The sequence below is a fragment of the Scylla paramamosain genome, unplaced genomic scaffold, assembly GCF_035594125.1.
Source record: "Scylla paramamosain isolate STU-SP2022 unplaced genomic scaffold, ASM3559412v1 Contig15, whole genome shotgun sequence".
NCBI lineage: Eukaryota > Metazoa > Arthropoda > Malacostraca > Decapoda > Portunidae > Scylla > Scylla paramamosain.
The window spans coordinates 1,062,795-1,077,925 of record NW_026973680.1 but is presented as its reverse complement, the minus strand read 5'-3'; the positions used below and the strand labels follow the sequence as shown (position 1 = coordinate 1,077,925).

The window sequence follows — 15,131 nt, the reverse complement described above, 5'->3', positions numbered from 1 at the left end:
ATGTGAATCATACTCCATACATAGACAGATAGGGCTCCTGTACAGAGTTAGTAGCTGGAAGGGTGAGAAAAAATAATGGAGATGTCTCAGAACACCTAACTTCATAAAAGATGTTTTAGCTAGAGATGAGATGTGAAGTTTCCAGTTCAGAATATAAGTAAAGATGTTCAGTGTAGAAGAGGGGGACAGTTGAGTGTCATTGAAGAAGAGGGGATAGTTGTCTGGAAGGTTGTGTTGAGTTGATAGATGGAGGAATTGAGTTTTTGAGGCATTGAACAATACCAAGTTTGCTTTACTCCGATCAGAAATTTTTGAGAGATCAGAAGTCAGGCGTTGTGTGGCTTCCCTGCATGAACTGTTTTCTTCCTGAAGGGTTGGACGTCTACGAAAAGATGTGAAAAAGTGCATGGTGATATCACCAGCATACCATGCTTACCATGATGGTGAATACAATGAGACAGTGGGTGAACGAACTTACAAGATACAAAGAAGAAGAACCATCACAGTTGGACTTAGTGTTTACAAAAAATCCTAGAAAGTAGACCAAGTATACATTGTCTGAGTCCACTGGGAAGAAGTGATCATGTGACAATAGAAATAATGCCACAGGAGGAAAAAGTGTTGCACAGGAATGAACAATTTTGAAATGGGAGATAGAACTATTCTTAGGCAAACTTTGCAGAACTTAATAAATTTTATGGAGAAATTAACTGGGAAGAACTATTTAAAGGTAAAGTAGTGCAAGAAAAATGAGATATTTTTGAGTAAGTATAGAGAGGGGGTGCAACAGTTTGTGCCAAGTTATAAAGTGTAAATTTGGAAGCATGAATGGTATAATGGCAGGTGAGTAGAAGCAAAAAGGAAAAAGGACAGGGCTTGGAGGAAATGATGAGACAACTGAACACAAATACTAGGGAAGAATACAGAAAGGCAAGGAATGAATATGGTATAATAAGAAAAGAAGAAGAAAGAAATTTTGAAAGTGAGATAATAAGAAAATGCAAGGAAGAGCCCAAACTCTTCTACAGATACATAAACAGGAAAATGAAACATAGGGATGACATAAACAAGTTAAGAAGAGAAGGAAGAATTTATGAAACTACTGAGGAGATGAGTGAACTAATGAATGAGAGTTTTCAGTCCACATTTACAAAGGAAACTGATTTTGTGGCACTGAAAGTGGTATCACAGAATGAGGGAATACAGGAAATACAAGTAAAGAGACAACAAATCAAGAAACTGCTGAAGAGCTGGATGTTAGAAAAGCTGTGGGACCAGATCAAGTAAATGGATAGATATTAAAAGAATGCAGAGAACAAATGGAAAAATCCATATGGGATATAATTAACAGCTTGTTGAGAGAAGGAAAAGTACCAAGGGAATGGAAAAGAGCTAACAAAGTCCCAATATACAAACAGGGAAGTTAAATGGAACCATTGAATTACAGACTAGTGTCACTAACAAGTATTGTAAGCAAGCTTTGTGAAATAGTGATTAAAGACAGATGGGTGCAGTATTTAGAAGATGAAAAGATAATTACAGAAAAGCAATTTGGATTCAGGAAAGGGATATCCTGTGTCACAAATCTACTGAGCTTCTATACAAGAGTAATAGATGGAGTGCAAGAGAGGGATGGATGGGTTTGTGCAGTACACCTGGATCTCTAAAAAAGCATTTGATAAAGTTCCACACAAAAGTCTTATGTGGAAGTCAGAGAATGAAGGAGGGCTAAAGGGAGCAATGTTGAGATAGACAGAAGATTATTGACAAGGGAAGGAATTGAGAACAGTAATCAGAGACGCTAATTCAAGTTGGCGCAAAGTGACAAGTGAGGTACCACAAGGATCTGTGTTGGCACCTATTATGTTTCAAATATATGTAAATGATATGACAGAGGATCTAAATAGTTATATAAACCTTTTTGCTGATGATGCAAAAATAATGAAAATAGTAAAGGATGAAAATGACTGCAAGGAGTTACAAAAGGATATTGACAAGATACATACATAGAGCCAAAGATGGAAACTAGAATTCAATGCCAGAAAATGCCATGTGTTGGAAATAGGAAAAAGTAAAAAGATATCTTCATTGAATTACAAAATGGGAAGAGAAATAATAACAAAAAATTCATGAAGAAAAAGAAGGCACATAAACATAATATTTGGCTCTACATACAGCCTTTTAACAGACATTAGGGTGGCATTTAACTATTTAGATAGAGAAGTAATGAAGAAAATTATAACAAGAATGATATAACCTAAATTGGAGCACGCAGCGTTAGTTTGGGCTCCAAATAGGAAAAAAAGATATACAGAAACTGGAAAGAATACAGAGGATAGCAACAAAGATGGTACCAGAACTGAAAGACTTAAGCTATGAAGAAAGACTTGAAGAGATGGGATTACCAACGCTACAAGAGAGAAGAGTAAGAGGAGACCTGATAACAATGTACAAATTAGTAAACAATATAGGAAGAATAGACCGAATTGACTTGCTATCACAGATGGAGGAGGGAGAGAGATGGGCGAGGGGACATGGGAAGAAAATAAAGAAGAGTGGATGTTTGAGCGGCACCAAGAAATGCAGCTTCCTGTATCAAACTGTTGAAATCTGGAATGATTTGAAGGAAGAGGTGGTTGTGGCAAACAGTGTACACATGTTTAAAGAGAAACTGGATAAATATGGTTATGGAGACAGGACAAAATAAACTTTGGCTTGTGCCCTGTACAATGCACACGCACACACACACACACACACACACACACACACACACACACACACACACACACACACACACACACACACACACACACACACACACACAGATACCAACATCACCCTATTCACGTCATACATAATACAACTTCATAAACAGTGTTTCTCATCTGTTTGAGAATAAAATAAAGAGTGGATGTTTGAGCTACATCAAAAAATAGTTTCCCGTATCGAACTCTTGAAATCTGGAATGATTCGAAGAAAGAAGTGGTTTTGGCAAACGGTGTACACATGTTTAAAGAGAAACTGAATAAGCATGGTTATGGAGACAGGACAAAATGAACTTTGGCTCGTGCCCTGTACAATACAACTAGGTAAATACACACACACACACACACACACACACACACACACACACACACACACACATCAATGTCACCCAGTTCATATTGCCATGCATTATATAACATCATAAACAATGTCAAACAATGTTTCACATCCATTTCTGATGTTTTTTCACATTTTCCTCACGTGCTGGTGAGTCTTGTGATGCCCACTCATCACAAAACTTCTTAGCCACTCCATTGCCTTCTTGTTTACTGTATAAAACTTTGTGTTCTTGTTATTTATTACATTAATATGCTCTTTTACCATGTTAATGAGGATTTCCTTATCAAAAAATGATAAAGGAGTAGCCCAACAAACCGTCACTTCTTTGCTGGTTGCCATGGTGACTGCAGCAGATGTAAACAAATTCGTGTTTCTCATACATTTTTTTCTGTCAGTGATGTGCTGAGTTGGGCAGGAATATGAGATGTAAGCATTGGTGACCACTCATGCTTGCCCACCCCGCTGATTGACAACCTTGGTGAACTTTGGATTTTTTTTAAAGTAAGGACTTCCCCACTATCTTGATTGTCTGGTGCAGTTTGGCCAGGTGATCACCAGCATTGGCAGAAGGTTTAAAAGTATGGCAATTAAGCATATGATACAGCAACATCAGAAAATGTCTGTTTCATATAATTCCCCACTGGAGCTTCTCTATTCCACTTGATTGCCATTGCTTTATGTGAAATTGACTAGGTTTAAATGTGATAAATGCACCTCAAACATTTCAGATTTAGACAAACTCGATATATGCATCATTAATGCACTCCCCTTGAAAAATCTTTGGTGCCTGAAAAATATTGCATTATAATTTGAGAGATGAAGGGCTACATGTAGTACAATCAGCAAACAAGTTATTTTGCATATCTACGGACATAAGTTTTTTTTTTATTTACTCATGAGGACTATGGTCACAGGTTTCCCTCTCTGTTTAGCAGTCTTAACTCTTTATGATGTGTCACTGGGCTTGCGTAAATATATATATATATATATATATATATATATATATATATATATATATATATATATATATATATATATATATATATATATATATATATATATATATACCAATTGGAGTACAAAAAACTATTGAGCTTATGACAACACTAAATCAGTGCCTAATATTAGCCAGCATGAATGAAATATTTTCATATTGTTTATGCAGTTTCTTCAAATGCTGGATGCAGACACTTATTCGTATTTCATTATACCATAATTAATGGCTTATAAGACACATGGACTCAATAAGACGCACCTCAGTTTGGGCAGGCATAAAAAAAAAAGGTAAGTAAACAGGTTTAAGCTCTGAATATGAAGTGAAGGGTTTCACCTGACATTTGAAACCCTCTTATATGTATTCAGATCCTTATTAGATCTCAATATTTTACATTTAAAAAACCTTAATATTTGCTAGGACCTACCAACACCAGTACTTAGACTAATCCTGCTGTGAGATGTAAACAAATGTAGCATAGACAGTGACATTGTCAGAGGCCAGATTGTAATAAAGTTTGTACATCACATTTTTTTATCATCATTCTACACATGATCCTAGTTGTATATTTTAGTACATTTTCAAAGCATAAGGATGTGTGAAAACAGATTCACCTTATTCTCTACAATGTATTTTTATTTGAAATATTCAGTACAAACCATCACCATAAGTCGCCCTACTTCATGACACTCTCTTCACTTATAAAATCATTTATTTTGTTAGGTAGTAAGCTATTTTTTAAGAATGCAATAGTTTCTCATTAGCTTCAAGTTTTGTTGAACATGTATGCAAGGTAAGAATCTTAAAAGATAGGTACAATTCCAGTTGTATGGAGGTGTGTCTTACCTCAAGGAATAATGGCATCATACTAAGAAGCGCAGTGAATCCTGCAGTTGTCACCAGGTTTGGTTTACAACCAACTGCAAGTTTGTTTTGGTACATGAAATGTAAGAGTCATCACCTAATTTCTTCCTGACTGGTGTTATTTTATGTGAATTACTAGTAAGTATGACCTGTTATGCATTGTTATCTTGTAAAAAAGAGTTGTTTTTGTGGTATAGAATTGATCATCACTTTGTTTATGTATGTGAAGATGTTTTGGGATTTGATCTAAGGGCCACTGTTGCCACAGACTTACCACTGGCCACTGTCCCAAAGCTGAACCTTGGTCTTATAAGATGCAGGCTCATTTTCTGAGACATTTTTGGGGGAGAAAAAAGGTGCGTTTTATGCCATCAAAAACAATATTTTGTTCATTCGTAGATATCATTTGCAAGACTTCCAAAATAATGTTAATGATTGCATACATATTTTAAACATTTGCAACATGCATTCTGGAGCCAGTTCCCACCCAGTCCTTCTCACCACCTCTCCCACCACACTGCTCTTCTCCACTCAGTGTTATTACTCCACATCCACAGGCCATCACTAGCAGACCTCTTGGGTGGTTTCCAAGACCCCAGCTTGGCCTTCAAGACACTTAACCATACCAGGGTCTTCCTCCAGCAGCTCACCAGAATATAACTGGATAACTTGCCTGCTGCCAGTACCTCCAGGCCTCTAGAGGTTGTGGCACCACAGCCTGCACAGCCCCTCAAATCCCCAACAAGAACAAGAACACAACAGGATAGTGGGAGTGATGGCTTCAAGACACACTGCCACTGTACAGGGCAGCTGTTACTCTTGTACATCATGTGCTGCTTACAAGACTGTGCCTAAAAATCTGAGAGGAAAAAGTAAAAGCTCACAGGACTGGTTGACGAGACAGCTAAATGACCCTTATGTGAAGTTGACCAAGCAACATCAGCGCAGGTGAGCCTCAGCCCTCTCTTTTACCCCTTCCTTTCCCACATTAGCCATCTTCCCACTCCCTCCCCAGGAAGATCCCTATGATCATTAGCCAATGCAAGACACTGCAATAGAGTGACAGTGTATACCTGTTTTTTGGGGCCACTTCTTGGTAAATATATTGATCATGATAATTTTTCAGACTGAGATAAATTTTTTTACTGCTCAAAATATTATGCTTTTTCAAAAGGAGATAGTGACATTGAATAATCTTAGCTATAGCAGCTCCTCATGAAGCAGCTAAATTATGTGGATATTGGTGATGAATACTCGTACATACTGTACAATATGGGTGTGAGGGTTGTTTTAGGGTCACTCACAGTTACATTAGTGACGTGATCCATCGTACACTGCGTCACAAATTGTAAGTCCATGCTGACAGGGTTTACTTGGAGAGATATAGTGTGATGCATGTGTTCGTATGTTTGTTTCCAGTATGTAATGATGCATGCTCTCTTGCATCTCTTTTGTTCAGCAAATGAGAACTGTACTTTTAATGACATTAGAATGTCGTTAAATGTCACTTACTTCCAGGCAATGCATCATTTATTTTCAGCCAGTCACCATGTGTATATGTTGCAGCCACAGCAGTCAGCTAGTTACCCACAAGGGTACTCAGTGTCACAATGGCAACTGAGTGTAGTGCACACAAATTTAAATACTTGGATTTTATCATGCAGTTCCATAAGCAAGGCATACAGTTCTTAAGATTGCACAGTGTTTTGCCAAAATTAGTTGAGTGCTGAACAATCGATGGCACCAGTACCCTTTGAGGATGAGGAAGAGGAGGTCTGCAAACCACACCTTGGACTCTTTATTTTTTCTATTAAGGTTTAGGTCTGGTTATGTTAGGTTAATGTCCTTAACCCATAAACTGCAACATTTATCATATGATGAACAGCATGTAACTGTGACTTACATCATATGATATGAAGGCTCTTTTTAATCTTGGCAGCCTGTATTTTGCACCCATATGTCTTGAAATGATGTTTGGCAACTCAGAGTGAGCGAGCCCACACTCTCTCTCTCTCTCTCTCTCTCTCTCTCTCTCTCTCTCTCTCTCTCTCTCTCTCTCTCTCTCTCTCTCTCTCTCTCTCTCTCTCTCTCTCTCTCTCTCTCTCTCTCTCTCTCTCTCTCTCTCTCTCTCTCTCTCTCTCTCTCTCACTTCCATGTGTGTGTGTGTGTGTGTGTGTGTGTATTTACCTAGTTGTGTTTACCTAGTTGTGGTGTATGGGAGGGGAGTAATCTCATAGTACCCTGTCCCTATATCTATCAGTTTGGTTTTAAAAGCACTGACAGTTTCGGCATTGACAACGTCTTCACTGAGTTCATTCCATTTGTTCTCATTTTAGTGAGGAAAACTATACTTCTTAATGTCTCTTCTACAGTTAACTTTCTTCAACTTCTTGCTGTGACCCCTTGTACTCTGTGTGTCTAAATTTATAAAAACTTTCTTTCTTCACATTTTCCATACCATTTATCATTCTATAGATGTTTATTAAATCTCCTCTCTCTCTCCTATTTTCAAGGGTAGGAATTTCCAACATTCTTAATCTCTCTTCATAGGTCAATTTACTCAACTCTGAAACCATCTTAGTGACTGCTCTTTTTGCTTTTTCTAATTTTATAATATTCCTCTTTGTATGATGAGACCACACCACTGCTGCATATTCCAGTCTTAGTCTTATCATGGAAATCAACAACTTTTTATCATTTCTTCTTCCAAATATGAGTGCCATTCTTATTCTTTTTAACAATTTCACTGTCTCCAGTAATTTTATCAATGTGTCAAATTTTCAGTAACTGTTACTCCCAAATCTACTTCCTCTTTTGACTTCTTTAACTTCACACCATCCATATCATAATAATATTGTATTCTTTTCTTACTCTTACCAAACTCCATTACTTTGCATTTACTCAAATGGAATTCCATTTGCCAAGATTCACTCCATCTATTTATCTTATTTAAATCATTTACATTATCTATCCTTCTCATCAGTTTAGCATCATCTGCAAATAAGTTCATATAACTATCTGTTTCTTCATTTATGTCGTTCACATATATTACAAACTTTATTGGTCCTAAAACTGACCCCTGTGGGACACCACTAGTTACTTTTAGCCAAGATGAATTCTGGTCTTGTATTACAGTTCTCATCTCTCTATCATCCAGATAATCCTCCATTCACTCCAGCTGTCTTCCTCCAAATTTTCCATAATTTTTTAATCTTCCTTAGCAATCTTTGGGATGTACTTTGCTTTCTGCAAGTCTAAGTAGACACCATCCACCCATCCGTCTCTCTCCTGCACAATATTAACTATCCTTGAATGAAAGGACAGTAAGTTTATGGAGCATGATCTTCCCCTTTTAAATCCAAATTGACAATTTACTAAAACTTCATCTTTTTCCAAGTGTTCCATCCATCTTTCCTTTATTGTTCTTTCACATAATTTTCCTTCAGGAGGAGGCAGTAGACACCTGCTAAAACAATAATTACTCCCAGTGAGGTCTAAAGCACTAGATCAGGGGGTACTGTGAACTTATCATTAAACCTAGCTGTGATCTCACTGAACTTTTCCTTTTGTGTCTCACAACACAAGGGGGCAGTCACAGCCTGCCCTATAAAGACAACTCTCTTCCTCCACACAAAACTACAAGCACCTAATAACACACACAACCTTCACTCAAAATTTCAAAATTCATGGCAACTCCTACACCAGCTTTGGAGTCCTCATCTGGGGAGGGGACCACAAATGTCCCCTGGTTGGACTGCTCTGCTGATGACGACCCTAAGTATCTTGACACCCCCTCAATTTTTTCTTCATTTACTTCTGCAACATTTGTGATCTAAGATCTAATTTTCAATCTGTAGAACACCACCTCTCCTCTTCTAAACCTCATCTTCTTTTCCTCACTGAAATTCAGGTGCCTGAGGCAACTGACAGTAGATCTTTTTCTGTTCCCTCCTACTTTCTCTATCCTCATTTTCAATCCAAAGCTGGATGTTGCATTTATGTGCACAACAATTTAACCTGCTCTCATGTCCATGCTCTTGAATCTTCCGAGTTTTCCACTATCTGGCTACGACTACAGAGTCACTCTCAAACTAAATTTATCTGTGCTGTACATTTCTCACCTAACTCCTCTGACTATAAGAAATTCTTTGACTACTTAATTTCCAAAGTGGAGCACATTCTGACACTCTTCCCTTTTTGCAGAGATCTCCATTTTTGGAGACTTCAGTGTTCACCATCAGCTTTGGCTTTCCTCTCCCTTCACTGACCATCCTGGTGAACTAGCCTTCAACTTTGCTATCCTCCACGACCTAGAGCAATTGGTGCAACACCCTACTTGTATTTCTGACCATCTTGGAGATATGCCCAACATTCTTGACTTCTTCCTGACCTCTAATCCTTCTATTTATGCTGTCGCCCTCTCTATTCCATTGAGCTCCTCCGATCACAGTCTCATATCTGTATCTTGTCCTATCACTCCAATCCCTCCTTAGGATCCCCCTAAGCAAAGGTGCCTCTGGCATTTTGCCTCTGCTAGTTGGGGGGACCTGAGGAGGTATTTTGCTGATTCTCCTTGGAATGACTACTGCTTCTGTGTCAGAGACCCGTCTTTGTGTGCTGAATGCATAACAGAGGTGATAGTGTCTGGCATGGAGGCATACATTCCTCTCTCTTTTTCTCGGACTAAACCTTCCAAACCTTGGTTGAACACAGCTTGTTCTCGTGCTATACATGATAGAGAGGTGGCCCACAAAAGGTACTTAGGCCTTCCATCACCAGAATCTCATGCACTTTATATTTCTGTCTGGAACCATGCCAAGTCTGTTCTCCATCTAGTCAAAAACTCCTTCATTAATAGAAAGTGTCAAAATCTTTCAAGATCAAACTACCCTCATGACTCTCTGACATCTAGCCAAAAATATCTCCTGGCATCTAGCCAAAAATATCTTCAATAACTTTGCTTCTTCTTCTTCTTTCCCTCCTTTATTTCAACCAGATAGCACCACTACCATCACATCTATTTCTAAAGCTGAACTCTTTGCTCAAACCTTTGCTAAAAACTCTACCTTGAACGATTCTGGGCTTGTTCCTCCCTCTCCTCCACCCTCTAACTACTTCATGCTACCTATTAAAATTCTTCGCAATGATGTTTTCCATGCCCTTGCTGGCCTAAACCCTCGAAAGGCTTATGGACCTGATGGGATCCCTCCTATTGTTCTCTGAAACTGTGCCTCCGTGCTTGCACCTTGCCCGGTCAAACTCTTTCAGCACTGTCTGTCAACATCTACCTTTCCTTCTTGCTGAAAGTTTGCCTACATTCAGCCTGTTCCTAAAAAGGGTGGCCGTTCTCCCTCAAACTACTGTCCTATTGCTTTAATTTCCTGCCTATCTAAAGTTTTTTAATCTATCCTCAACAGGAAGATACTTAAACATCTGTCACTTCACAAACTTCTATCTGATTGCCAGTATGGGTTCCGTCAAAGCCGCTCTACTGGTGATCCTCTGGCTTTCCTTACTGAGTCTTGGTCATCCTCTTTTAGAGATTTTGGTGAAACTTTTGCTGTTGCCTTGGACATATCAAAAGCTCCTGATAGAGTCTGGCACAAAGTCTTGATTTCCAAATTACCCCCCTATGGCTTCTATCTTTCTCTCAAGTTTCCTTTCTGACCGTTCTATTGCTGCTGTGGTAGACGCTCACTGTTCTTCTCCTAAATCTATTAACAGTGGTGTTCCTCAGGGTTCTGTCCTGTCACCCACTCTCTTCTTGTTATTCATCAATGACCTTGTAAACCAAATTTCCTACCCTGTCCACTCCTACGCTGATGATACCATCCTGCACTTTTCCATGTCTTTTTATAGACGTCCAACCCTTCAGGAGGTAAACATTTCAATCAGGGAAGCCACAGAATGCCTGACTTGTGATCTTTCTAAAATTTCTGATTGGGGCAGAGCAAACTTGGTATTGTTCAATGCCTCAAAAACTCAATTCCTCCATCTATCAACTCAACACTACCTTCCAGACAGCTATCTCCTCTTCTTTAGTGACACTCATCTGTCCCCCTCTTCTACACTGAACATCCTCGGTCTGTCCTTTACTTATAATCTGAACTGGAAACTTCACATCTCATCTCTAGCTAAAACAGCTTCTATGAAGTTAGGTGTTCTGAGATGTCTCTGCCAGTTTTCTCATCCCCCAGCTGCTAACTCTGTACAAGGGCCTTATCCGTCCATGTATGGAGTATGCTTCACATGTCTGGGGAGGTTCCACTCATGCCGCTCTTCTAGACAGGGTGGAATAAAAAAGTTTTCGTCTCATCAACTCCTCTCCTCTAACTGACTGTCTTCAGCCTTTCTCATCGCCGCAATGTTGCATCTCTAGCTGTCTTCTACCGCTATTTTCATGCTAACTGCTCTTCTGATCTTGCTAACTGCATGCTTCCCCTCCTTCCACAGCCTTGCTGCACAAGACTCTTCTTTCTCTCACCCCTATTCTGTCCACCTCTCTAATGCAAGAGTTAACCATTATACTCAATTATTGATCCCTTTCTTTGGTAAACTCTGGAACTCCCTGTCTGCTTCTGTATTTCCACCTTCCTATGAATTGAATTCCTTCAAGAGGGAGGTTTCAAGACACTTATCCTTCAATTTTTTTACTTTTCTGGGACTGGCATCTCGGTGGGCTTTTTTTTTTTATTGGATTTTCGTTGCCCTTGGCCAGTGTCCCTCCTACATAAAAAAAAAAAAAAAAACACTATTCAAGGACACTGGTCTTCAATATCTTGTTTGGTACTCCATCTGGATCAGATGCTTCAATTACTTCAAGTTCTTCCATCATCTTAGGTATTTCCTCATAACTGACTGGGACTGCACTCAGTATATATCTCACCAACTTATCCCTTCCAGCATCAAACTCCCCTTCCACAGTAAATAACAATCTGAAACTATTGTTCATAACATCCACCATGTCCTGTTTGGGTTCATTTATACACTTATCTATTATATCTCTTTTGTAGTTTCTTTTCTCCATTCTTATTATCTCAATGTACTTGTTTCTAGCATCAGTATATTCCTCCCATATGCTCTCAGTTTTCCTCTTCTTCCATCTATTCCAAGCATTTGATTTACAATTTGTAGTTTCTTTGCATTATGTATTGAACCATTCTTTACCCTTTCTACATCTCACTCCTCCTTTAGGTACAAATTTCTCCACAGCAGAATTATATTTCCTTATAAATTCATCTCATTTTCTGGAACATCTACATCTTCAAAGTCTTTCCAGCCCATGGCAACAAACTACTTTCTTAATTTTTCAAAATCATCTTTACTATATTTAAATCTTCTTACCTTATAATTTTCATCAGTGATTAATTACATTTTCATTTTTCAAATTAAATTCCATCAACATGTGATCACTTTTACCTAGAGGGCTATCATAGTGTATTGTTTCAATAATTTCCATGTCCTTGGTAAACACTAAATCAAGTCTTGATGGTTTATCTCTTCCACTAAATCTTATATCACAGTCTACCCACTGAGTCATCAAGTTTTCTACTGTTCAGGTTAACAGTCTATTACTCCATGAGGTCTCACTTCTAGTAGTTGTCAGTGTTTCCCACTTTATCTCCTTACAACTAAAATCACCAACAATAACTATATCACTACTTTCCATCACTATCTTTTCAAGACCTTTTAACACATCTACCAACGTCTCTTCGTGCTCTTCTTTTTGCCAAGCATTGGTCACAGGTGGCACATACACTCCTACATAATTCATTATCCTTTCTTTTCCACTTCTAATCATCACTTGTAGAATTTCAGACTTGTCTTCACTTTTTATTACCCTCTCCATTTCAACACACTTCAGAATGATCACTCCCCCCTCCTCCTTGTCACTTCTGTTTTTCACCCATAAATCATATTTACCAGTGTCAGGAGTTCCCCATTCATTTTTCCATTTTGTCTCACATAATACAGCAACATCTGGTGAGGTTCTGTTTAATAACTCATTTAATTCCATCTTTGTTGACATTAATCCATTTACATTAGTATAACATACTGTTTGATGTACCATTTCTTTATTCTCATGTCTCTTACTCTTCAGAAAAACTTCTCTTTTTGTTGTTTGTCTTTTTGTTTAGCCTCATCTATCAGCTCCTTTTGCTTCAATCTTTCAATCTCATCCATATCCCTGTTTATCCATACATTTTTATATTCTTCATCTCCAGACAACCTCCAAGACCCACTAATTACCTCTTCTGCTTGTACCTACATTGCAAACTTTGTGTGTTTGTGTGTGTGTGTGTGTGTGTGTGTGTGTCAGATATACACACAGCTCTGCAACACACACACACACACACACACACACACACACACACACACACACACACACACACACACACACACTGCACCCAAATCAGGCAGTTAAAAAATTAAAGATCTGTTGTTGTTTGAGATCCCTTACCACTCCTCGTACTCTCCTTTTGTCTTATCCCACAGGCATTGTCCATGATGCTTCCTGTGTTGTGGTTCCATCATGGCAAGCATGGAAGTGCCTCTCACTGCATCACCGCCTCATGATCATTGAGAGCATGGACACAGACGCTGAGGTGCGGCGCCTCTCCCCCATCACCCTCATTGCCAACACAAACCACTTTTTTTTTTTATCTTGTCCTTATAAATCTATTTACCAGATTGTCAATTCCACATGGGATTTTTTGTGAGTGTTACTAATGCCTCCTCCTCCTCCTCCTCCTCCAGGCCCTAGTGGGTACGTGGACCTCCTCAATGGACAGATGGATAGAGGCTGGTGTGCTGGCTACATGTATCAGGAGCAAATCTCAACCTTCTTCTCCGTTGTGGCAACAGGGATGACATATGAGATGGCCATGACCAGCACACCCCTTCAGGTACTGCTGTGGTGCTTGTAATGGTGTTGTAGTGGTTGTAATGGTGGTAGTAGTAATAGTAGACAGTGATTGTAGCTATGGTAATAGTAGTTGTAGTAATTTTCAGTGGTATAATAATAATAGTAATTGGAGATAAACAGCAGGCAATTTACACCAATCTTTTTGATGCATAACCTAACATCATTTAACCCAGCCTAACCTCACAACCTAGCACAATCTCACCCAACATTAAGCCAACCTAATCTAACTTAACCCAATCAATTATTATTTCAGGAGCTGCATCTCTAACCTAACCTCACCACACTGACTCTCCACTCACATCACATCTTCAGGTGCTGCGTCTGCACCTGCCACACAGTCCATCCTCTGAGGCCGTTGTCCTGCTCATCTTCCCAAAGCCTCAGCGTTATGACACCTATGTGGATGGTGTCTTTGTTCCCCCAGCCAACCTCAACACCTCTGCAGCCGGCTACAAGCTGTTGCCTGAGAACCCCACCCATCCTCAGGCTTTCCTTCTCATGTTGGACAATGTAAGGGATGGCTGTGTGCTGTGTTGTGTTGTGTCGTGTTGTGTTTGGAATGTAAGGAATGACTGTGTGTTGTGTTGTGTAGGGAATATAAGGAATGGCTGTGTGTTGTTTTGTGTTGTTTGAGGCACTGGAGCTCTGTACTTTGCCCTGTCAGTTTGGGGCAAAGGACCAACTGCTCTGCCTTGTCTCTTCCTGCTGGTAACAGAACAACCACTCAGCCTTGTCTCTTCCTGTCAGTTTTGTCATGCCTCCCTATCTGTTTAGTTTTGTCATGCCTCTCACTGTCAGTTTTGTTATGCCTTTCTCAATTTTGTCATGTCCCCATGTCAGTTTTGTTGTGCCTCCCTGTCAGTTTTGTCATGCCTCCCTCTCAGTCTTGTCATGTCTCTCCATGTCAGTTTTGTCATGCCTCCCTCTCAGTCTTGTCATGTCTCTCCATGTCAGTTTTGTCAGGCCTCCCTGTCAGTCTTGTCATGTCTCTCCCTGTCAGTTTTGTCATAGCTCTCCCTGATAGTTTTAGGCAAGGGAAACACTATTATGCCATGCCTGTCTCTGTCGCCACCTCTCCAGCTCACCCAGACCCTCCCCTGCAGGCAATGGGGACCAGCTTCTTCCAGCGCAGTGCTAAGTTGGTCCATGTGGTGCTGTGTGAAGGCCGCATCCTTGACATCAAGACCACACCCATGATCACCCTCACCAGTGGCCTCATGGTGAAGGAAGATGAATTTTATG

At 39.5% G+C, this 15,131-nt stretch overlaps 1 protein-coding gene across 5 annotated transcripts in view; it reads left to right on the top strand.

Moving 5' to 3' along the window:
- LOC135097218 (fibrocystin-L-like) overlaps positions 1-14,277 on the top strand; it is a 32,432-nt gene extending 18,155 nt beyond the window's left edge. For 2 of the 5 annotated variants that reach the window (XM_063999004.1, XM_063999003.1), the window contains exons 6-10: positions 3,501-3,606; positions 5,521-5,911; positions 13,460-13,569; positions 13,721-13,869; positions 14,143-14,277. In XM_063999004.1, the coding sequence (XP_063855074.1) occupies positions 3,501-3,528 (28 nt within the window). In that variant the 3' untranslated portion in view covers positions 3,529-3,606; positions 5,521-5,911; positions 13,460-13,569; positions 13,721-13,869; positions 14,143-14,277. Of the gene's footprint in view, positions 1-3,500; positions 3,607-4,924; positions 5,102-5,520; positions 5,912-13,459; positions 13,570-13,720; positions 13,870-14,142 lie in introns of all 5 variants that reach the window. The other 3 variants (XM_063999002.1, XM_063999000.1, XM_063999001.1) reach the window with 2 other exon arrangements.
- Positions 14,278-15,131: the final 854 nt, after the last annotated feature.